This window comes from Cygnus olor, chromosome 2 (genome assembly GCF_009769625.2).
Source record: "Cygnus olor isolate bCygOlo1 chromosome 2, bCygOlo1.pri.v2, whole genome shotgun sequence".
Lineage (NCBI taxonomy): Eukaryota > Metazoa > Chordata > Aves > Anseriformes > Anatidae > Cygnus > Cygnus olor.
The window spans coordinates 135,257,408-135,283,204 of NC_049170.1; the positions used below are offsets into that span (position 1 = coordinate 135,257,408).

Genomic DNA, 25,797 nt, shown 5'->3' on the forward strand with positions numbered 1-25,797 from the left:
AATTCAAAAAAGTAAAACAAGCACTCCTTACGAGACAGATTCCCCTCAAAATTGCAAAGGACTGTGTCTGAAAATGCAATGCAATCTAATAGCAAATTCAGTGTAAAATAATCAAATTTTGACCTTAATGAGGTAATATAAATTATTTCCAAGACCTAATAGGAATGAGACTTGGAGAAGCTACCACTTTCAGAACACTGCAGTAAGGAGGTCAGCAGAAGGATCAACTTAGCCAACACGGACAACTTGAATTCTGCAAACTAAGTTTTATCACTGTCCCCCTTCTACCAGTGAAGAAATTAAAAACACTGAGTCCAATATAATATGATGAACACATGATAAACTCTGTTGCAAGCCAATTTATGAGAAGAAAACTGATGACTTTCAAAGCTTTCAGCAACAGTGCCATCTGACCTCGGACACCCTTTGTTTTGTAGATATAACAGAAGTTGCTTTAATGTGCATCTTTTGGCTTTATTTACCATATTAGTAACTCTCAAAGTCCTTATGGTTCCCTCACTATTTCTCTGTGTGTACCTTCAGAACTGATACAGTTTGGATTCCTTCTCAAAATGGATGGGGTTACAGCATCCCCATTACTTAAAGATCTTGTTGTACATAGTTTAAGAAGGTAAAAACAATGTACCTTTTACAGTTCCAAGCAAAGAAAGTAGCTAATAAAAACAGTAACACCATTCACAGAAACTGACCTCTGTGAAACTTTGGTTAGTAAACTTTCTCCTGACTAGAACACAAATAATTGCATGTGAAGTTAGCAGATATAATTATGCAATCAACAATTATGTGGTGAAATGGACTGGAAAAATAAAATTAAAACAATAAATGTTAATTTGTATTTGCTAACCGCGAATAATGTGTCTGGTGCTCTGTAAGGCACAAGATGCTTTTAAAAAAATCTCTTAAAAATTCAAGGAATGATACAGGGAAGTCATACAGAGGGAAGTCAAAGGAGATGGTGGTCATTTGGATTATAAAATAGCTACAGGGAAAATTCAAGACTGTGTACAGATGCTTGCTGCCCTGGCTTAAAAGGGTCACCATAACATACTCTGAATGCACAGTTTAGAAGCAAGAATCAAATTATGTCTGTATTTTGGTATATTGTGTACATATTTCCCAAACTGTAATCTTGTAGCAGGAAGACTATTCAAGTCAAGTGTGTTTGCATGAATCACTGAAGAACATATTAATGAGAGACCTGAATGAAGGGAGGAGAAAGGCCCTGCATCCTGCTAAACTGGGAGCGTATTCCTTTAGCAGACTGAAGTTTCAACACAGGAACAGAATAAAACAGTGAATCCTGCATCAGGAAGGGAATCAGGGGTCAGGGTGTTACAGGAATCTGCACCTGAGATGCAAAGGACTGCTGGGAGAAGTAGACTACAAGCACATACAGAAAATTCCAATCAAGCATTAGAACTGAAAGGGTACAAAGTTAAATTTTAGAGGTGCTTTCAGAATGACTTACAGAAGACAGAATACTGCATTAACCCCTAAAAGAGAAAAGACTTATCAATAAGCTGGAAAGGGCAATGGCCTTCAAAAGGTAAAACACACTCCTGCTTGTTGAATCATCATTTCAAACCTCTTTGGAAAGCAGTTAAGAATATGCAAATCCCACTTCCTCAAATCTCAATTCAATAGAGCAAAACCCTTTTTTAATCAAGAATGATAGAGTCCTGACCCTACACCAAATCTACACGAACTTACAGTACACTCGAAGGGTTACCAAAATACATTTTTCTTCCTTAGTCCTCAGCCTCTCTTCCCAGACATGATCAATACTGATTCTCCTTGCTGTTCTGTTGCCACAGCTCTTTCAGTCTTTGTCAGCTCAGTATTGTCAGTATGCAAAACCACCGCAGAGCTCGTTAGTCTGCTTCTACGTCCATAATGAATGAGAACCATATGAGCAGCACTCGTAATAACTGCGTCCACTGCTTACGATATTTCCTTTTGAACTTCAGAAAGATTTCCTGCCACCTTTGACTTACGGTTTGTATCCATTTAAAAGCAGAGTTAAGTTGCAGACACTGGTCCAGAACATATATCCACATTAGTACTGAAATAACTGGCTGGATAATTTAAATTAATGTAAATGTGTGGGTCCTACTAGGTAGTTATTCCTCATGAAACTTTTACAAGATTGCCAGATCCCCAGAGCAAGAAAATGAAGTTATTTTTAAGTAGAAATAAATGCACAACTCATTATGCAACATCATGGAAAAGCTCAAGCAAGGCTAGATTCATGCCATAGGAATTTGGGCAGGAGATTTTTAGAAGCTGGATCAGTTCAGCGTCTCTTTTGACACCGCAGCCCTAAACCAGCTGCAAGAACGTTACTACCAGGTGGTGTGCTGCCGCACAGGGACAAGACCAAGAGTTAACTCCCTGGGCAGATCTGCTGACAGAACAGCAGAACTGGCAGTCTCCCGCTGAAGAGACCCCTCTCAAATCCCAAGTTTCCAGCAACTTGTTCTCTCGAGCGTTTCTGCAGTTAACACTCACAGTGAGGTTATTGCTCCATGCAATACTAATAACTGGCAATAGAGAAGAAATTGATAGTAGGGAAAAAATAAAAATTTGGAGGAAAAAAAAAGGCGGGGGGGGGGGAGAAGCACAGGGAAATAATCTGCTACATGCAAGCACAGCTCCACCGTATACCTTGGGAAGGGGGTACACCCCTTTCAGCCTGCAGCATGCCCAACAATTCTGCTCCTCTAGCAGTGCACAAAGGCAAAGTTTGTTCTGCAAGTTACATATCAGGTAGTGGTGTAGGAGTAGGTTTAATGAATAATTAAATTTAGCTGCCCAGAAGTTCAATACTGCTGAAATTTCCTCCTAAAACAGAACACAAAAACCAGTACCAGGGACTGCTCTCCCCTACAGAGGGCTGCAGTACCTCAGACTGGGTATCCAGAACAGCTAATGGCAAACACCCATCAGGAACAGAGAATAATACCACGGGTTGAAGGGACCTTGGGAAATCAGCCAAGCCCTTCTGTCCCTAGTTAGATCAGGTTTACAGCGGTTTGTCCAATGGGTTTTTTTTAACATCTTCAGCAACAGAAATACCAGTACCTCTCTGGAGAACCTCTTTTAGTGTTTGACCTTCCTTACGGCAAAGCATTTTTTCCTGATATCTGCCTGGGATTTATCGTGGTCTATTACTTGTGCCTGTTGCTTCTCATCCTATCACTGCACACCTCTGAACAGAGTTTGGCTCCATCCATCTCTCCACCCTCCCACTAGACAGCTGTAGATAGCTAATGGCAGAGATGATATAAAGTTAGTTATATTTAACTAGCAACTGCCTACAGCTCACCAACAGGGAGATCCTGGAGGCTGTATGCTTTACTCCTGCCCTTCAAGAGCCTCAGTAATTTAGAAGCATGAGATCCAGAGATGTCCATGTCCTCGCCTTCAATAGGGCAGCAAGTAGAATGGGTTTGTTTAAGGCACAGCTAGGCGAGGTGAAAGAGATTATCTTTGATTTTATTCAACAGCCCTTTGACTGGAAGCCTCATTCTAGAATTAAAAGACATGAAGACAAATCCTCCTTCTGCTTGCTCAAGTTCAGGTCTATAACACGTTTCCTTGGCTGGACAAAAGCTACTGCCCAGCAGCAGCTTATTTGCAGTGGGAATAACTTCTACCTCATCCTACACATCAAAGAATGTAACATGGTGCAGAGACAGCTGAGCTCATGGAGAGTGGAGCCAGTGAATATAGACAACTTGGTACAGCACAGCAAGGGCTTCACCAGCTTCACAGATTACTGTGTGAATGTGGAGTTAGCATGGCGTGATACTGAATGAAATCAGCCTTGCCAAGAGGGCCAATATGGCTAGACTGTATCTGCGTATGACTGAATATCTAAGCTCTGCTATACCCTATGGATTTCCCAATTTAATCTCTACTTGCCCAAGCATCACTTGCTCTGTGCTCCATTTTACACTGCACACATTTCTGGGAACAAAAAGTAAGCCTGCACTTGTGAAGAGACCAACGTTTCTAAATACGCATTAGGCATCCTCCCAGCTTACCTACCAGATCCAACTGTTCAAATGACTCAGATATAGAAATGCCTCCGTTCCAGAAAGACACAGGTGTGAACTCAGCACTTGCCTGCTTAGCCCTGTCTGTATCGGGACAGATCTTAGCACGCACAGATGCAGCTCTACATGCTTGGAGAACTTCAAAGCTGCAACAGCGATGCGTCTGGGATTAGGAGAGTTGAGAGCAATTCAAAGGCATGCAACTCTGCATATGGAAGCCAGCTACTGCTTCAAGTGCAGAAGTCTTCCTTTGCACTTAGCTTTAGTCTGTAAACTGGTAGTAAAATACCAAGTTTCTATTGATTTTATGTAGAGTTATCCTTGGCATGTACACTTTGATGACAAAAGGAAACCAAACAGAAAACTGGTACAGATATATGTTCTGTTCTTGCAAAGGACCACATATCACGTCTCTGTCTATTCTTAGATGCATCAACTTCTACATTTACTTCAAAACAGCATAACATTTTAAAATTTATTTTACCCAATTTTTAATTGTATATACACATATAGCATTGATTTGCAAGCTATAGCGATCATGCCTTAATTGGCAATTATGTATTATGGTGTAGCCCAAAATCCTCAAGTCAAGCTGTGGTCAGTGCTAAACACTGTACACACATCAGGGAAGGACCAGCTAAGGGTCTTCACTTAGAAGCACTAAATCTTCAGAGGGAAATAGCATTTGGGACCCTGCTTAAAAATGCGTGTATTAACAGCTCTTTCTGCAGTACGAGCTGCATCCCATAATGCGTTACTTTCCACGCATGCATAGCAAGATGCAGTTCACAGCCCCATGGGCTGAAAATAAGCGCAACAGTGTCACACAGACTTTGGAATTTATTGCTCCCATTAAGGAAGAAGAAGCTTTAATACTTTGAAAAGCAGTCATTACGCTCTGTCATTACACATCTCCTAAAGCTATGGTACGTATGTGAGGAACTTAGTGACCCACGGTCCTCTAAAAGAAGGAGCTTTTCGCTCCTATCCAAATCCTGAAGAAGATAAAGTCATTATGTAGGACAACTGGAATAATGATGCAAGGTTAACACTCGGACTTAAGTATTTCCAGACACATTTTCCCTGTTTGGCAGGAAACTTGTTTTGTAAGACACAGAATTGTCCTAATATAACAGCATAGCAACTGCAACTTAAAACAGAACAAGTCAGCTAATGGACTGAAAGGAGACTTTTGCTGTATAACAGCATTTAGATGCATGTATTTAAAAAACAGGTGGATAACCCAAATGTTCAGTTACTAGGACACTAACAGTTATGTCCATGGCAATTTTGTTTCTGTTCTTTAAACAAATCATCACTTGCAAGCACTAATGTTAAAACCAGAAAGCCAGTCTAGTACACAGTGGCTATAAATGCCAAATCAATTTTCAGCAGATAATAAAGTCCATGTTTTACAATCAGCAATGCACTGTTTTACTACCCAAAATGTAAGCTAATAATATATAGCTCTGCTAAATGGAAAATGCAGATATGCTGTTAAGAAATGGGCTGGCTGTGAGATGATGGATCATTTCTGCTGGGACCTTCTTAAAGCTATGTGCAAATGTTTTGAAAATATCACATGATGTGGCCATGTGTTAAAAATTACAGCCAGTTAAGTTCTCTGCTAAGAAAAATATGTGGGCAATTTATGAAATGCACTCCAGGATGGAGATATCTTAAGTAAAACCAGATTTTGAAAACAAACCCATTTTTTTTTGAAACATGAACTTAATAAAAAAAAAAAAAAAGTTGCAGGCACATCTGGAGAGCAGAAGTAAAGAAAGGGTGGTCTGACCTAATACCAGGCCATCTTCTGAAAGAGCAGCATTATTTCTGGGCCACAATGACTGTGATCACTGATTGTCCTTTTAAGGAAACCATGCTGAATACTGCCATGGGCAATAATAAAGCACTTTGTAGGCCAACATCTGTTCTTTGAAAGTACTGTAAAATGACTGATAGATTTGTAATGTTTCATAAATAAAGTCCGGAATAAACAGTTCTTTTAAAAAAAAAAAAAAAGACAGTAATCAAACAAACTGGTATATGGGATTAGATGTGAACACTGTTCCCCCAACATCAATTATTTAGAGATAAGCACTTCCTCGAGTTCACTAAACAGAATGACGAAACGGTTAACTTGGTTACTGCCAGCTTCATGTTAACAGGATTATCTTTCTATAGACTTCTCAGAGTTGCAGCAGTGCCTTAGCAGAGATCTGAATTGCTTTTACAGTGTTTCATTAGCAAGCCTTTCTGCCCTGGCTTTTTAGTCACAGGGAAGTGAGAAGGTGAGTGGCCAATCACAATTATAACAGTACGAACGGTTTGGCTTTGAAGAGCAAATTTACTTTGTGTAGAAATGTTATCACTACACATAAACCAGAACCCATTTTTATTACTTCCTGTTCTTTCTCCAAAATTAGAAGGACTTTGGATATCACAACTGCTAAAGGGATGCTTCTGAAATCAAGACTTCACACATACACAAAAGGCAGTAACATAATATCAGATTACATAAAAATACACATCCTTTTAATCTTCTGTACATAATGTGCTTACTTTTAAAATACAAAATCTGCCCCAGATGGCTAATAATGCCCATTTGAAAAAACCCAACGCCACAATATTAAAGGGCTAAAATATGCTGTGAACAGATTGAGAGGCAGTTCATCCTAGAGGAGAGTAAAAAAGTGCAGATGGGTGTCAAAAATAGCCAAGTGTCAGATCTGTTCAAGTATCTCCATTCTGGCACATGCTCCCAGTCACAGCTGTTAGTGTATTCTCTGTATCCAAGTGCAAGGTTTTCTAACACTCAGAGCTGACATTAAAACACACTTCTTGCTTGCTACTGCTTTAAGAGAATGCTGGAAATTAAACATCTATTTAATGGTATAGCTTAACGAGTATCAATAAGGGTATACATACTCAAGTGTGGCGTGTGCCGTTTTGATTAAAGATGCATGAAATTTTAACCAGCAGGTAGATTAAGTAATTTAAATGCCAAAGGCTTAATAGGCTTTCAAAAACCTCCACTCTAGGCATTCCAATACTGTTTGCTAATATTCCCAAATAATACACACACGGACCAAAACTGACAAGGCTGTGTCATTTCAGTATGTTCAAATATCTTAATAAAACACAGATTTAGTAAACTGCACAAGAAAAATAGTTTCATACAAACACAAGGAAAATGTCAGTGGATCCACATTATGCAGAATGCAGTTTTCCAAATTAATGAATTACCATGATATTTCTAATGAAGACCACATTCCCAGGAATATAATGCATGCAAATCAAATTTTAAATTTAAAGGGTTAAATTGACCTTTTCATAGTCCTCAGTTGTTATCTATGCAAATTAATTTGCCCATATTTCAACCGTATAAATCCTCTTAGCCTTGTGCTTAAGAGCAAACAGAGCCCACTTTCTTGTTCCAACCAGAGGATCAGCAAACATACCAGCAGTAGGGTATGACCATGTAGAAAAATCCTAAAAGGAAAACATTCCTCAAACAACTGGCAATACCTACATGCAACTGTGGTTGCAGCAAACTGGCAGATACTGTTTCAAAACACCATCTGCGAGGTGTACAGACTCCCTGTGATCAAGCATAGCCTCTTCTGCCAGTCCTACCCAAGTAATCCACAAGAACCAGCCAGCTGTAGGATCTCGAGCCCTGTCTTTTTTTATCAAGAGACATAGGCTGTTATAATCAGGCACATGGCTCTGTTCAGTCCTTACCGAAAGAGAAAACAAACAAAACACACCAAATTCAATCTGTTCCATCGTGGTCAAGCATCTCACAAAACCCCTCAGACAAATCACCCTGCAGAGAAGCAATGTTTTCATTGGCAATAGCACTTATCAATTAGACAAGTGATCTTAAGATCCAAGGATAATATTTTCCTGAGGAAACCAACCTATTAAAATTTCCAGCTTTGCAGCAATTTCTCTAATTCAGCAGATTTTTTTCATTGTTTTATTTTGTATTAACATATTTCAGTGATCTGCCCGGTGACAGTTAGGCGCTGCAATTTAGGACAATGCTGCAAGAATGTGTTTTATAAATCTCCTTCACTTCTCCAACATAAACAGCTTTTGAAAGAGATCGTTTCAGCTGATCACTGAATGCTGCAAGTGATCTCCATCGATAAAATGTTTGCAGATTCGAGGTACAGCTGACAGTCATGAAAGCCAGACCAAAGCTGTCTTTCTCTCCACTAAAATAACACCCTAGCAGAGACCTGCACCCACAGACACAGTGACTTTCTGCTATTTCTATCCCTTTGCATTGAAACATCCAGTCCTGCTGCAAGTAGCATCTTTGGCAGTTTCCTCGCACAAATTCCCCTCCCCCAAACACATACACAACAGAATTAGCATCCACAAGCACTCCGTCCCCGTATCAGCTTGCAAATCTCCATCTATATTAAAAAAAAAAAAAAATACTATCAAAAAACAATTAGTGTTTCCTCATTTACAAGCGAAAGAGCTGTGATAATTTTAACTCACCAGGCATCCTTGGATAAAATATACCACACTGTAAATGGCTCTCTCCTAAAAGCAAGCTTATTTAGGGCTCAGTGCCTCCTGTTCTGGAATGAGCAGGGAGAAGCGAGGAGGGCCATCGGAGCTGGCTGTGGCAGCGTAGCTGGAGGCAGGATGCTGGGCGCGTGCGTTTGCCAGGCAAAGACAGATGGAGAGCTGACACTCTGTATTGCACTTGGAGCAGAAATGTGAATGATGACAGGAGCACATGTGGCCTTGAACCCAGCCCTGTCTCTTCAGGCAGAACAATGACAGGGATGTGTGTGCAAATTATCACAACCCTGGCTCCCCTCAGCTGACTCCTTTTACTCTACCTTTCACACCAAGTTCCAGATGACCGAAGAATAGAAAGTAAAATGCAGAGTGATAAGCTAAAAACTGAATTATTCATTTTTCTTTAAACGTTAACCCTTTCTCTTGCTGAAGGCAATTAGAGAAAAGCATCGCTTCGAATCAGCTCCCCGCCAAAAGTGGAAACAAATTCATTCTTTATTTTAACAGCCATCATTTTGAACTCCATAGGACTACGTTTGTTTATTTAGCTGGAAATTCAAAACCTGCATGGTGATAGACTGGAGGGTCCCCCCTCCTTTCTCCCCGCTCCCCACACTTTTTTCATTATTATGCTATTTTACTATAGTGAACAGAGTATCAAAATCACTCCCTTTCTCAGATGCTCAGTAGTATGTGTAAAATAGAACACACTTAGAAAGCAGACCACTTTTATTTTACTATAGTGCTTTTAACCCCCTGGGATTCCTGCATTGATATGTTCCAAACATTTGCAGCTTACTCTCCTTTACCTTGCATGGTGATCCATGGGGGATAAAAACAAAATCTTCCCTGTAAAGCTTTTTCAAAAGCTAAACAATCATGTCCTCCCAATTTCTGATTTTGCACACCCTTTAAATGTTTATCCTTCACATGAATAACGTATGCCTGGCTAGGTTCAATGCACTCTTCCCTATTAAGCTTTAATGGACACCATGATACATAAAACTACAAGTCTTTGTTATAGTGCTTTATCTAAAGCTGGCTATTTTCTTCTCAGCAGTCCCTCTTTAGTCCTTTGTAAAACATCTTTGGCTCTTAGGAGAAACATACGCCTGACTCGCATGCCTTCTGTAGCACATATAGCCTTGCACAGAATTCCAGGCACAGGGAAAAATATCTTCTTTTTAAAACTCCCCTTCAATTCAGCACTTGCAAAGCCTTCTCTGTTTTAGGAACCAACATTTCTCCGGCAATCAGCTCGTGCATTCTGGTTCGACTCTGCCTTCTCAGTATATCTTTAAACCCACACAGGAAACCAGTGATTCTCATTCAGATCTTCAGAAGCTGCATTCTTGTCAGCATAAGACTCATCCTTTTGTACTTATTTATGCATCCCTTGATTTTGTGTTATGCCGTCTTCTGCCTCTAATATGCAGAAACAACCCTGCTTTCAGGCCTTCCTTTCCCTTCCTCTAGCTGCCACAGAGCCTGATAAAGATCTGCTTAGGAAAGAACACACATGTAAAATTGAGCCAGAATAACAACACCTCCAATATCCAGCCTGGACTCATGAATATTTCTGACCTGAAACTAATGAGTCGCTTAATTTAGTGATATTTCCACAATAACTTGTTAATGTTGTCCAAGTGCCACCCTTAATCTTTGATTAAAGAGACTCCACAGGACTGGTAAACTCAGGGGGTTCAGGGAAGCAAACAAGCAGCTCCTCTCCCCCCAGTAAATATTCCAGTGCTAACAAGGTATTGCACCTCCACTTGAGGAAGGTCTTTTCTTCATCTTGATCAGATATCTTCTGTAATGTATAATGGATCTTCGTGCTGGACAGCTGAAGAGAACCACCGCAACATGAAAACAATTCCATGGCAGAGTGCTTTCATGAGGGAGCAAATGGAGAGAATAACAATCAAAGTCTGTGCCACCAAGGCCTTGAAAGAATTCAGCATTCTTTTTGTTTTATTATTTGATGCACTATTTACAACCAGTCAGTTAGTATTGTATTTGCTGTGTTGTTTTTCTTTTCTTTTTAATGCTGTACTCTACATGAAAGGAAAAACATTTTCACAGTTGGAAATGCAACCTTTCATCAACATAGACGCAGCCTGAATCAGCTTTAGAGCAGAAAGTAACGTGTCAAAGGTATGACGCATTTTAATAAAACTGAACAATATTCACTCTTAAAAGTAGGTCTTAATATCAGTACAATGTAAATCCACAGACCACAGCTCATGAAATTGAACTTCCATATGCTGTGTGATTATGCATCTTTTCTGTGTGTAAAAAGCCTTTTTAAGCTGTTATCTGACTACAGTAATTGCCATTTAAATTGATCCACGTCAACAAAACCTGGATCCCTGGAGATTCTCACCTAGAAGTCTGCTGGTGGAAAGGGCTCACAGAACGCCTGTGCATCTGAGACTACTTCAGCATTTTCTCAAGCAGCCAGCTGCATGAATAGTTTTTCCCTCTCATTATTTAATACACTGAGGCAGGCTGCAACCCATTTGGCAGTCCTCCCTGAATAAATATCTGTGGATATTTATTCTCTCTCCCCACCCCACCCCCTTTTTTATAGCAGTCACTTGAAGATTGCTATAACAGTTTTTGTACCAGTCCTGAAATTTTAGCAGGCCAAGAGAGGATGGACAGGCCATTCTGTAAAACAGTTTCATTCTCCACTTCCATCATCCCGAGAAAAGGAAACGTAGTGCTTTTAACATATGAACAAATCTGCTCGACCACAAGAGTTGGTATTATGTGTAACACCAAAATGAAAGGGCTACGTAAAGGCTGAAAAATCCAGAAGATAACCTTCAGGCAGCTCCTTTACACTGTACGTTACATTACGCCTTCCTGGGTGGCTGAGTGGGAATCAGCTCCTTTGTCAATCATTCAAAAGACTTGATGAAATCATTTTAAACAATCCTCAATGCCTTTAATTTTGAAAATGAGTAAATGTAGACAGAAGTCTCCATGTTCATATATTTGCCCCTCAAAAGAATGATTTTTAGGCACCGGGTGATACAAAGGTGCTATTACACTGCTTTGATGGAAAAGAGAAATTCCAAATGATCACCATTCAAAAGTATAGAGACTGCCTTTTGCTTAAACCTAGCTTAATAACAGGGACTGGAAGTCCACTGAAATGCATCTGTAGTTAATGAAAGGTCTCTATTAACAGTGAAGGAAGAATTTAACTCAAAGCTTTTCTGTAGGACTTCTCAACTTCCCGCTCGACTTAGAGCAGACTGTTGTGATACATTGTGACTTCACACAGTGGGTATTAAGTGAGTTAATTCAAAGGAGCTGAAACCTCATTGATCCTAATTGAAAGCAATACACCCAACCAAATAGTTTTCTACCCCATCTGCTCTGGCCTGCCACCAGCTATTCAATACAAGAGAATTAATAGTTTCAGATATTCTAACCGACCCAATAAAAGCACTCATTTAAGCAGGACTGCATTAACAAAGTGAAAAACCAAGGGCAAAATGGGTTCAAATGGAGCATTTTACTCCTAGTTGGCTTTAACAAAGCTGAATAATGCTTATTCTGACTTTTTATGTGCAAGACTTGATAAACTGAATGAGAAGGCACTCAATGATCAGTCAACGAGCATTGATGAATGGTCATTAGGACCCCCCCAACCTGAGGAGAGGCCATTCCACAAAGTGGCACACCAGCTTGAAAGGGCGGACTCACTAATGTCCAGATTTCCCCGCTTGCTTGTTCCACTCTCACTTTCAGACCACTGGCCACCAAATGAGGCTGACATATTGGAAAATAATCTTTTATGGGCGAGTGGTAAATAAAAATGGAGGCATTAGCTGGGCTTTCAAATTCAAATCTGCTAGTTTTGTCAGCCCCAAAACGTTTTGATTTTCCACCCAGCTGGAAGCTATTAGTGTTTTCTTAAGGCATCCCACTGACAGGGCAAACCCACCTAATGTGTGAGCTGTAGAGCTGATGGGGGGGACGGGGACGACTACTTCTGGATGTTTTCTTAACTTTCTTCAGTTGACTGTCAAACCAAAGTACAGCAAAGGCAACACCTCTACAGAAATGCTCGCTAATTTCTGGATGCCAGTGATGCAACAGTAGTCTACCTATGATACACTGGCACTATCTGGACCGTGACTTTTTCTGTGGCCCTGCACCTACCCTCTGTTGTTTCTACTGCACTGTCGCAAAAGGGTTGAAGCTATTAAAGAAAGGCACTTCTTTATAAACTTCTTTTCTATTTCTTCACTGGGAAACAGAATTCAAATATTCCAAGGAGATATGTGCTTATCTGTAACAGTAGCTCTTAATACATGCAACACAAAACATTTGCCAGATAACGCTAAACATTTCCCTAAGCATTTCCTTATTGGCAAGGTTTTCTGGACTTTGGAAAAAAAAGACAAATGGGGCCTTTAAAACATACATAGCTCTGTGAAACAGACTAACTGAGATTACCTACACAAATACGTAATATCTTAAAGCTGTAGTTATCAAGTTGGGAAGAAAACATTCTTGGTTGTCTAAGAGAAACTGTTCATCATGTTACACCTAGTCATAACTAAAGGAATACTGGATTAAATCCATTGGAGATGATAAAGCACTAAATTATATTATTTCAGCCATATAATCAGAAATTAGTCCTCTACAAAGGATTTCAAATCATCTGTTAAGAAAAAGCACCCTTGGCAATGGGACAGGCATGGCAAACTGGATTGCCCATTGTTTTTTTTTTTTATCAGAAGGCCAAAAAAATCTTTCTTGTTGAAAGCTGTCAGAAATCCCAGTGACATTTCAGGTGTATTTCAGGTTTTAAAACAATGAAAATTATATATAAAGATCTATGCTAAGGGAAGAATAGGTCTACTGAGAATTAATTGACTCAGAACGGGAGGGCCAACACAGGCTTCAGTCCTTAAAGAAGGCATGCTGTTTTACTCTACATGTGTATTTTAGTAAAACTCTCACGTGGACACTGTCATATGTATATACCTGCTGTGGTGTCTATTTCCTTTGCTTGATCTGAGCTAAAACAAGCTTCCCCTTGCATTTTTATTAAATAAGGTATTTGCTACAATGTGGGCAAAGTAAATTATGATTGACTGTTAATTTTTTATCATTGTTTGTATTTGAAGGAAATTACTACACCATCTAAGCATAAACGTCACTGATGCACTTTGAAAAAAATGATACCTATTTGATATTATTTCTGAAAGTACACAAGAAAATACTAAAGATGCCATTTCACTGACAGTAGAAAGAACACAGCTGGTGTGACCCAGAGATACCTGGATGATAATACCTGGTCCAGATGAAACAGGGTCATATTTTAAGATTAAAAAGAAAAATAAAGAAAGGAAAAAATAAAGAGGGGGTGTTCAAGCATTCAGTTGCTTTTTGACTTGAAGCTCAGAGTGTTTGCTCGTTTAACATGGGTAGGGAAACTCCTCCTGCTGTAGTATATTAACCCTAGTTTTGACCTCTAATCAATGTCTTTTCAATGCATAGGATTTTCATAATAAAGATAATGTGAGAGCATATTTGTGTGAAAGAGGATCTACCACTAGCCATAAATTCGTGCCTTGCATTTTTCTTTGTAACATGTCAATATTTGTGACACTAACTAAACATATTTTATTCATTTGACAAGGACTGTTACATTATATTGAAAACTTTTGTTTCAATGTCACCACCTCCCCATTTTGACTGATGGCGAGTTAGTTTTGTTAAAACGCAAGGGGTGATAGCGTATGCTCCAGTGAACTTTCCCTCCTCTCAGCACCAGAGACAAAAACCTGCAGCTCTGCTCTGTGCTGGCAGCCATCTGGACAGCTTTCTCTCAATGCCTGCCCCACACCACACTGCAGGCAAAATTTCAGGGCTCTAGAGCTCTGTGGAGCTATTCATGACATACCAATTTCACATTTTCTGCTTGTACGCTTGCAACAATAAATGCTAATGAGGACTATGAATGACATTTTTAAAGACAATAAAAAGGTCTCCAAATCCCTTGCATATGGAGACACTATTTTCTAAACTTCACCTTCTGTTAGGGAGCCATTACACTCTAAAGGAAAAAAATAACCTAAGGAGAACAATGAGATGATCAAAGCATAACCGGGTCCTTAAGAATTCCAAAGGAAACAATGTTTGCAAAGCTAGGTTAATAACAGACAGATTTTACGCTGATGTACAGCTCTAACACTTCAGTGCAGTAACTCTCTTTTTCCAATAGTACTGCTAATTCTTACCAGAGGGGCTCAAGAATTGCTGTCTGTGGGGCAGCTTGAGGGGGATACATGGCAAATCCTCACTTTCCCTGATCATATACAGCCCCACGAGCCACACAATTGGACTTTTTAATTACTAATCTCTAGATGAGTCCAAGAGTAAACTGTTACCAGTAATTGCTTGGGAATGCTACACATTTATGGAGATTACTTACTGACCGAGTGTGGCTAAAAGAAATATCTAATTTTAACGTTTTCTTTCCCAAATCTGCCTTTTGCAATGCTATTGCTACACTAAATTAAAAAGCCATCTTTACTTTTGGTGCTATGTTTTGTATTTAATTAAAGACAATTTCCCCTTATTAGCAAAGATTAAAAACACTTTCAGGAAAATCCACCAGGTGGAGCAAATACACAGCAATACACAACATTTATTTATGCTCATACTGCCAATTTCAACAGGGAAAAAAAAAAAAAAAAAAGTGTTTTATATGGAAACATTCTTACCTCTTGACCTCCCTCCTTTACCCTTTTGTCATATATTGATCAGCTTGTACTTATTTACTCCATTTATAATCATAGAAAAGCTTTGTTCAAAGAAGCCTTGATATGAATCTATTGTTGCTGAGCACTTTCAATACAGATTTACAAACCACAATAGTCATCAGATACATTCAAAGAAAGTGAAATTAGAGAATAGCATTATTCAATAAAATATTATTTTAAAAGTTAAATTAGAAAATAGCATCATTCAACAAAGTTGTTATTCAGAGTATGTACATACATATATATTATATATGCATATTTATTCAGCAATATATGGATAACGTGCTTATAAAACAAGCTGATAAGCATTCTAAAAATAAAGCTTAAGTCTTACATCAGACAGCAAAATCTTTACGCTGGCCTCCACTATAATGGGCAGGAAACCAGGCCATTCTGTGTCTTGTTTTATGTTTATATAAATAGTAGCGCCAGTAACATCACAGCAGTGTCTCTGTACAAAAAGTTTGATGTTTACTATTAATACCTTTATTTTAGTATTACATCAGTCAACCACTGAGTAATTTCAAAAGTGCAATGAATGAGGACTATAAATAAATATTTGAGCAGATCTATGACAGCTAAACATTATTTCCCCACTTAAACTACTTTCTTTCCAGAGCCAGGTGAGAAAGCCACTTCCTCATCAAATATTTTAAGTCTCCCTGATGAAGGAGAAGGTCTAATGGCATAAAGGCAGGGGGCACCTTTTACATAAAGAAAATTAAGTCTTAACAGAAGTGGTTATGGATGAGTCTTCTCACAGTTATAATAGGACAACCCACTGGCAGACCCTGTAATTGCTAAAATGGGAAAGCAGTATCACCAAAAGTTAACTGCTCTGATGCAGTTCAGTGTCTAGAAAGAATCAGTACACACTCATTTAACCCTTAATGACGGAAAAGCATTATTACTTGTGAGTGACAAAGGGAAGGTACTGATTTTCACAGAATGAATTTCCTTCTTCTTTCCATTGTTTCCTTTGTTACACCTTCCCACACATTTCTGTCTCATTTTCCAGCTCAGCGCCCCATCTTCTCTCTGCCATCACTCCTACCCCTATGTTCTCGATCCTGTGGTCATCTCCTGACCATCTTACATACCACTCAGTTTCCACTACAAAATGTGATCCACTAAATGTTGTGCAATCTGAAGAGAAAGCATACTGCATTCCCTGGATGCACAACGGACTGATGGAAGATTTGTGCTTTTAGTCAGACCCAGATGAATCCCATACTAACTAAGGGAAATCAAAATACAAAATCTTTGTTACTTTAGGAACAGGGAGGGGCCTTTAGGAACACAGGCCTTTAAATATCATTTCATTTTATCTAATTGTGTTGTACTCCACATGGTGCTTAGCTGTAGCCATTCAGAAGGGAAGCAAGAGAAGAATGCAGAGGTGATTATGAAGTGGAATTTCATACCAAGAGCAAATTACACCACTTCACACTAGGAGAACATCTGCAAAGAGCAGCAGTAAGTGCCTGGGCATGATGCAAGGTGCCAGTTTTAATACAGCCCAAACCAGCTTGGGACTCACTATCTAAGAGAACTTTCCTTAAGCAAGATTGTCACAGTAGAGACTCACAGAGATGCCCAAGCTAAATATTTTTCCCGGTTTCAAAGAGAATGCTGATTTAAAACCATTATCTCTGAGGGATTTTGGAGGTGGCAACTGTGCATTAAGGACCATCATTTTCTGCCACTTTCCAAGAGGAGCTGGACACCCATCGGGTGGGGGGAAGGACAGCGTGGTTGCTGCTGTCACCATATGTCCGTGGACTGTACTGTTCCCGCACTGCTGTTTGTGGTGGGCAATGGTTGGCTAGGTCATGGCCACTTCATTAGATTATGAACTCTACAAAATTTAAAGGTGCGTAACACACTGGAATTAGTATTAGTATAAAGTCATATATGCTCTCATACCAACACAATTTTCTATACACATACAAACTCTGTAGGAAGATGACACTGATCAGAGTGCATAAACCATCTTTTTTCATCCTATAGATACAAGCAATTCTTAAACTATAGGTTCTTTACAGTAGGACAGGATAAAGAGATTTAAAACAGCACGTTTAAGTGATTCACTTTTACTTAAAGGTCCCTTTACACCAGAGTAGCATAGGTGTTCACATTGAAAAAGGGGCCTGATTCTAAAAGGTGGAGGATTATGTACATATTTAAGAATTTATTAGATCATGATTATTGATCTGATACACTGTAACAGCTCTTTTGTTGCACCATCCCCTGCAAATCCTTCTTAGATGGAGGATTAGTAGCACAATAGATCATAATGACTCTTTTGGTCCCATTATGCTATCATTTACTCACAGCTGCAGTTGCCCACAGAAGGGCACATTCTCTTAATAAGGAGTCCCCTATAAACCCTTTCCTGGTAATGGCCGTTAATATTTGTGTGCAAGAAGAGTGTGCCCTTAAATCTTTATCAAAAAATTCTAATGAAATACTAGCAGGGAAAATTTAAGTTACTGTTTGAACAATTTTGATCACATCTAAAATGTAAATGAAACCATCAGCAAGTGAAAAAGTCCTTCACAAGTACAGGCATAACTGCAGACTGGACTGAAAGCCTTTAGTGCAAAAGAAAACGAAAACATAGTTAACTCTCAGCTCTCTCTCTTCTCCACTCCTATAACCACAAAGATCTTTCTTGGACCAGCTTCTGCCCACAACAATAAAAGGCAACAGTCACATGCTACATTGACTTCTGCTGCAAAGCCAGATTAACGTGTCCCCTCCCTCTACTACTTGCACCTTGTGACCTTAAGTTCTGCCAATACAACTATTTACAGCCCCATGCTACAAACTAGGCAATTAAAATTATCCAAGTTATATTCTTTATTTATCATTCAAACAAGAAGTCATATTTTAATTTTCCCTGTATATATATATCCATTCAATACTTTTGTCTATCTTTCAGTATCTTTCATTTGTAACGTGGAACTTTACACCCAAAGAGGACTTTCTGCCTGAGGGCCAATGTGACTCACAGAGCCTCGCTCATGGCTCTGCCCAGAGAAAAATCCATCGGTCGCAGGGAGTTACCTCAACACACAGCAGCTATGAGCAAGGGCTATACCTCAATATTTCAAAGCTGAACACAAAGTTGGACACCTAAGAAAATCACATGAATAAGAAGAATGGAAGTGCTGATAGCTGCCACCGCTGTTTTAATAGGCTGTGCCAAAACAAACACTGGCTTGGTTTTATGCCGTGGGATGAATAAAAATAATGTTGCCAAGCATGCTGAAAATGAGAAATTTAAAATGCCAAGTATGATGATTACATTAACAATAACTGCAAAAGTTTTTCACATTTTCAAAAGTTTGTTTTATTTGCAGCATAGCATAAACTCAAGTCCAAAAGAACTTGCTCCTTGGAAGATTTTACCTCCAAAAATAAAAGAGGTTAAGAAAGGGAAAAGAGAACACTAAAGTATCAAAGGAAAAGATGTTGATTCAGAAATGAAAGGGTTAACCTGCTTTGTTTCAGTCAGTATTATACCAATGCCAGAATTACAAGGAAAAGACTAAAAAGAGCCTTATTATTATTCTTTAAAAAAAAAAAAATCAGGCCTATCTGTCACGCAGTTGTCCAGGCTGGAAGAACCGGCAGGAACCTCAAATTCCTGACCAAACCCTCTTCCACACAATGCCTCCTGAATGGAAGGAACCCAGGCCCGGCAGAGATAGCCCGCTGTCAGGAACCAGCCCTGACGTTTGCGGACAGACAGGGCTGGCCTTGCAGGATGTCAGAGCGGCAAACTGCTGCTCGAGATACTGGATTTTCACACACTCTCAGCCTGGATGTTTTGCTCTTCAGGTAATTAAACAAGGAAATGGGGCTGATGTGTACGAGTCTGACCCCTGCGCCGCGGCTCCATGCTTCTGCATATCAACTTCCGCAAGAACTGCCTGGAGCATCAACAGAGTCCTCTACTCTCGCTCTCCGTCTCTCCCAATGCCAAGCTCTAAAACAAATCCGCCTGGAAATATGCACTGCTGCTGTCTACTCCTTTTGCTATTTAAGAAGGGTGAAATTACTTGCTCTGTTCCACATGCCTCGCTGTTTCCCCCACACAAAGAAGGAAAAAGGAAAGGAATGGTTACTTTCTGATAGCTGTTCTTCTGGCAGCCATTCCAACAGTGAGCTAACTGGGGGAGGGGGAACGGGTAGGCAGGAGTGCAGGATGAGACAAGGGATTCCCAAATTAATGCTTACGTTGAGGTCATTACTGAAAATGAAGAAGATTCTGAAAAGTCTTTTTGATTCATCCAACCCATCGTCAGATGTTCACTTCTTTAAAAAATATTCTGATTTAAGCATCGTTGGAGAGTCTTTGTTTGACCAGATGATTTAAATCATAAAATTGGTTATTAGAGAAATAAATTCGTGTCTCCTCACTCTTTTTTCCAAAATTTAAGAAAGAGAAGAAGGCAGGTGTTACCACCTATATTCTGTGAAAGCCTTATACAGGCTGCTCCCTGGCTGACCTAATTTCTACGCTCTTTAAATGCTATTTAAACAAAATGATTTTAAAACGGTAACATATTCTTACTTCTTCTGAAAACCCACAGAATAGAATATTGGCTGCGAGAGAGAGACCAAAAGAAAGAGGAGCACAAAAGCATGCCTGCTTGTCTGTGTTCAACACAAAGAACATTAAATGAAAACAACTGGCACGCCGCCAAATTCCTATACAGGCAAAGAGATTCAAATAAATTGATTTCACGCATCACACTGACCTGGGATCAGTGAGCAGTGGTACAATACACTCGATGCTCCATGTGGGGCAAAGCCCATTAATGTTATCAGAGCCACAGCACAACACCAAGAGGGAAAAAAAGGGAAACCAAACTCTGCAAACTCAGAAATTCACTTTGAAAAGGGAATTTCAACTGAAGTGCTTTGTCTCAGTTTACTAATAAATACATCCTATTATGAGAGTTTGCAGTCTGTTCATCTCAAAGACTGTATTTTTCACATTAAAATAAATACAAATGTCATACACAAACTCTTATACTCTGCTTTTAACATAGCTGTTCTCAAACTCAGTTATTCTCTGTAAATTTCCTCCCTTCCCCATCCACCAGCATTTTATATAGATTATAGGGTATTTTCTTTGTACTTCAGAAGCTGGATCCCTGCCCAGCATTTTCTTACTGGCTCAGAGAGTTTGCTGAAGAAAACGGCCACCACTCTCAACTGTTCCAAATCAACCTGACCTACTGAGAAAACCACATTATTTGCAAGACAGCAATAAGCAGGGCCCTGGTTCTCTTTGCAGAGTCGCTCGCACTCACTCCCTCACCTCAAGCCCGGCAGATTTAGAATTTCACTTTCTTACGATGTGTGAAGTAACCCATGTGCACCGTGGAGTCTCTTCTTGTCATCCGAGCTTTGTTTTTCATTAAGATCTCTCACACTCCAATCAAGAGCAATGCCAGCCAGCCACAGGTGTGCGCCACATGAACAGATGAAAATCTGATTGTGAGCTGGGTAATGACAATCCTGTGTCTATAATGCACTCGTCCCCAAGAACCCTTTTACATCTGTTCTGTGTTAGAAGGGGGGGGTTATTACTTCAGTTGTACTCCTTAAGATGTGTAAGTAAGCAAACAATTGGCATAAAGATAAATTAAAAAATAAATAAATAAAAAAAAGAAAAAAGAAAAAAAAGGAAACCAAGGAAAGAAGACATTACAATAGCAAAACATGGGTGAGGATGCATGAAAGGAAACACAGAAACATAGGTAGCTTAATGCTTCAAGGAAGCAATAGGTTCAACCACCTTTTATCTTGCCTTTTATTCCATTCTGGTTTCAAATAGTAAGTCAAATGTTCTTGGGTACAACAAAGTCCATATTAAATGAAGATGACTTCAGGCATTTCTGTGAGAACAGTTATTCAGCTCTGACCTACCTGTTTTTAATGAAACCTAAATCCTTCACCATGTCATTTGAAATGGAGTTGTCTGCCAACCCATCCATGGAAGTGGGCTGAAAGTTGCTATAATATATAGGGCAAAGCTGTCTGGGGTAACAGAACAGAAGCTTTTCATTGGATTTCAAAAGATATATATAAGAGTGTTGGGCACATCTCTCGAGTCACTCATCCAAATTTCAGCGTGGAGCTTCTTGGCCATTTAAGACTAAAATTCTTGAATGTGTGACAAACACATACATCCAGATTTAGGTACCTTACTCAGCCACCTCATTCCAAATAAATCTCTAAATGGGAATGCCCAAAGATCTAACAATTGCTTACCACCACACATTTCCATCTCTTGTATAGAATAGCTACAAAACAGTTTTGGATCATCTTTATCACCAAGGTGAAAATTATACAATATGGTTAACTCTATAAGTTGTGCTACAAAGAGGATATGCTTATTTTGGTATAAAGCTATGCTGTGATAGGACTGCACAGGGAAGGGAATTGTTTAGTATACAATGACTTTTAAATGGTGAAGATGTGCCTGCACTCAGGTGATACAGGCAGCCTAATCTGCTCCATGGTTAACAGGACAGGTAACATGCTGTTCAATCCCATTTATGAATATTTCACTAGTACAACACAAGATCATTTGGGCTTTATAATGATGAACTGAGTTTCAGTCATATTCATTCCCTCCTTCTAATAAAAATGATCAGTATTAGAAAACATGCCTTTCTCCTAAGTTGTAGAAAATTTCCATTATCTTGCACATGCTCTGACAGCAATAAACCACAATAAACGTCCCATTAGTATGCCAGCACTGCATGCTTCAGGCATGAAATATTTACTTTTACATTTATTTATATTTCAGTCCTTCATGAAGATCTACACTGCAAAAGAAACTAACCAACAACTACCCATATGGGGTACACTTGCACTTTGAAAAATAGACTGCAGATAGAAGCAAGGAGGAGAATCAGTCAGAAGCTATACACTGTCAAATCAGCAAAATAGAAATGCAACAAGAACCTCTGCAAAGAATACTCATTCTTTTTCACACTCCATGTATAGCAACATCACAAAAATGCACTGACTTGTTTTAAAATAAGCTAGGAACTCATTATGGAATGCAAATTTATTTTTAATAGGATTTGATATTTTTTTTTTTTTAAGTACATCCACAAAAGTGTGCAGTGCCTCAGCTCCAGAGTCGTGCCTTGGAGCTATGGGCAGAGCCTCCTGCCAGCACCCCGAGCTGCGCTCCATCTCCTTGCAACACTGAACCCACACAGCACCGTGGACCCCAAACAGGGTGGAGAGACGAGGGACTTACGGTCAGGTTTGAGTTGCCTTTAAAACAAACCAGAGCAGAGCCTAGAGAACTCAGGCTTCTTGATTGCTTTATTTTGATATCATACTCTATCAAAATTGTGTCAGAGGCAAACTGGGCCAACACCGAAAAAGAAAGTATCAAGAGTGTTGGAAAGCACTGAAGATCAGTTTAGTAGTTTCTTGCTATCTAGACACACCATTTTAGGAGAAAAAATGTAGTTCCAGTAAAGACAGGAATGACAGTCGTAAGTTAAGGAGAGGTTTTGTTCTGCCATAACAGATTTACTTTTCAACTATGGTAAAAATCTTTGCACATAAGAAACTGATGTATCAATCCTCAATATCATCTCAACTAAATTTATCACAGATTCCCAATGCAATGAGTTTACCAGAGGCCTTCTCTGAATAACAAACACAACCATTTTGCCAACATGATTAAAACTGTCCCTTAACCAGGTTGCAAATACTGTTCCAATTCACAGTGCAGTAAAATGAACTTTATGATTTTTACAGCCCAGCCAAGTAATATTTATATGCCAGATGAAAAGCACCTATGGCATCAAAAATACAATAAACATAGTTAAAATTTTTACATATGTGTATTTACAAGATAAGGAAGATTTTAGGAAAGTCATCACTGAGAAATTATATTGTTATTGCTGTGCTCTTTCAGTGATATTAAACTGACGACAACATTTTGATTGATTTAGGCAGACTCTTTGGAGGCTAAAGGCAAAGATTTCTGTTTAAATTGCAGGTTACAAGGCAAGGTACAGTCATTAAAAATAACTTCTAACAGGTATGCACATTACAAAATTAAATATTTTTCTGTTCCTTACCTTGACAAAATTCAAAGCTCCCTTTTTTCCGGCAGTCACCTATCACTAAACTCAGTGCTCTCCAAGTGTTTCTTTTGACAGATATCATTCTCCACCAATCGCTCTGCTAATTTCCTCTTTCCTTTTCTGACTGGGACAGATATTATGTTCACCAGCCCAGAGATCAATCTTTTCTATTGACAACAACAAATGAAAAAAAGAAAAAGAAAAAGAAAAAAAAGCACATATCACAGACAGTTTGAAGTACCACACCCCTTCATTTGCATGATAATAGTAGTCTTTTAAATAAAAAAAAGACAGAAACGCTATCATTCTAAATCAATTACCCACATTTTCTTAGTTAATATAAGGCAGTGCTTTAACACTGTATTAATCCTTCGACAAAGGCTGTTTCATAAGTTGCCCATTTAAAATAGTTGACATACAAAGGGCAACAGAGTAAGGGCAGCCTGTATTCTACCATGAAAACACCTATTAACTAATTCTGTAAAAATGATTGGTTTTAAACACATTCATACGATATAAAATATTATATACTTTACCTGGTTCAACAGAAGCTCTAGAGAATCATTTATTAAGTGAACATGGTTACTAAAAATAGAGACCTTGCAATTACACAACACTATACTAATTTGTAAGTCATAACAGCAAACATATTTAAACAAAGACAGATCAAAAAGGTATCAATATATTTACAAATCACCCTCCCACTTTTGTAAAGGCAATTTCTCTCCCACTCCAACACCTACAAAACCTGTTTATTTGGGTTACACAAATACTTCGTCATTAGCATGAGTCTATATTACAGCACTGTCAGCTTTTCCAAGACATTAATATGCTTTTCAGGGATTCATAATTGTGTCAAGGCAGAAAGGTTTTCAGAGCCAGGCACACACGGTTATGTACATGCTTCAATCTGCATCCACTATTCAGGTATTTCAGGACATGAAGTTAAGCATGCACAAGGATCTGGCCGCAGCTGCATGCATCTAACTGAGAACCCAGCCTGGGCTGCCTCCTGGGCTAGATTATGCTGCAAAAAATGTATCGCACGAGGGCGTTTTCAAAAGACCACATTTATACTGATGCTAGAAATCACAATCCTTCCTACAAAAAAGGACCCTCCTCAAACCAAAACAAACCTTCCCAAGCTAAAGTTAAGGTTAGAGGACAAAGGATTTCACCACAAAGTCCTGTTTTCTTTAGTGTGGTCGTTCTCGGACATTTCTCTGCAGCCCTGGCCCAAGCCAAAGTCGTATTGATTTCAGCGAAACCAAGAGGCAAGCAGGGACTGCAGGACTGTACCCAGCATTTGGCAACAACTGTTAAGCATTCAGTATGACACAATCACCTTTGGAATTTGGGAAATAATCTCCAAAATATAATGAGGACTCCCCCACTTGGGTGCAATAACTACTTTTTTTTTTCCCTTTTTTTTTTTTTTTTTTTTAATTCTGTAGTTGTCACCATGTACACACGCAGGCATTAAAAACTGCCCTGCAGTTGTGCCTTATCATGAATTCAGTATTTTCCAAATCTTCAGACTTTTGCATAACACATTACATTTCTATAAATGCATACAACATTCCTTAAATTGCTGTTATTGTTTAATTTGATTTTTATGGCCATAAACTCATGCCACTAGCAAAACTGAAAAATACCTCACTGACCAAGTGGCCCTATTAATTTCACTGAGATCATTTAAACATTAGGTTTTCTACTGAGTGACGATAGCACAACCTGGTTGAAATATGGATTTACAGTGGAACATTAAATTAACATCATATTTTGGATTCAGAATTACACACAGCAGCCATCTGTAAAGATGTATTCATGTTTTGTTAACCTTTGCTAATTTGGCCACCAGAAATAATTGTCATCAAATATGTTAAATTATGTAACATTTAACAATTCACTATTTGTGTCTACTGAACAGCATACTCCTCTTCATGGAACGTAAAAGATTTTCAAATGTCTTACTGTACAAAAATAAGTTCTTACTCAAAAGAAATTAGACATGTACCCATCTGTGGTCCACTTTACAATGGAGACATCACTTTTAACTTACTAATCTTTTGTTTCAGCCCCAGATTCATTTTCTCTATATGCCACATTTTCCAAAGTGATGGATGCATTCTGCTATACCCATTCAACAGTAATCTGCTCTTTTAAATGCATTTTTGCCTCCTGATTTGTAAAGTGTTGTTGCTGGAATGTACATGCAAAATCATCTAAAGTCTGAAC

The 25,797-nt window shown here is 38.9% G+C and overlaps 1 protein-coding gene across 3 annotated transcripts in view; it reads right to left on the bottom strand.

Annotated features, from left to right (window-relative positions):
* RUNX1T1 (RUNX1 partner transcriptional co-repressor 1) overlaps window positions 1–25,797 on the bottom strand; it is a 112,453-nt gene that overhangs the window by 68,891 nt on the left and 17,765 nt on the right. The window contains exon 2 of one of the 3 annotated variants that reach the window (XM_040546450.1): window positions 23,554–23,726. The exons of 1 other annotated variant lie outside the window; for it this stretch is intronic. In XM_040546450.1, coding sequence (XP_040402384.1) covers window positions 23,554–23,641 — 88 coding nt within the window. In that variant the 5' untranslated portion in view covers window positions 23,642–23,726. Of the gene's footprint in view, window positions 1–8,597; window positions 8,743–23,553; window positions 23,727–25,797 lie in introns of those variants that run through there. One more of the 3 variants, XM_040546452.1, reaches the window with a different exon arrangement.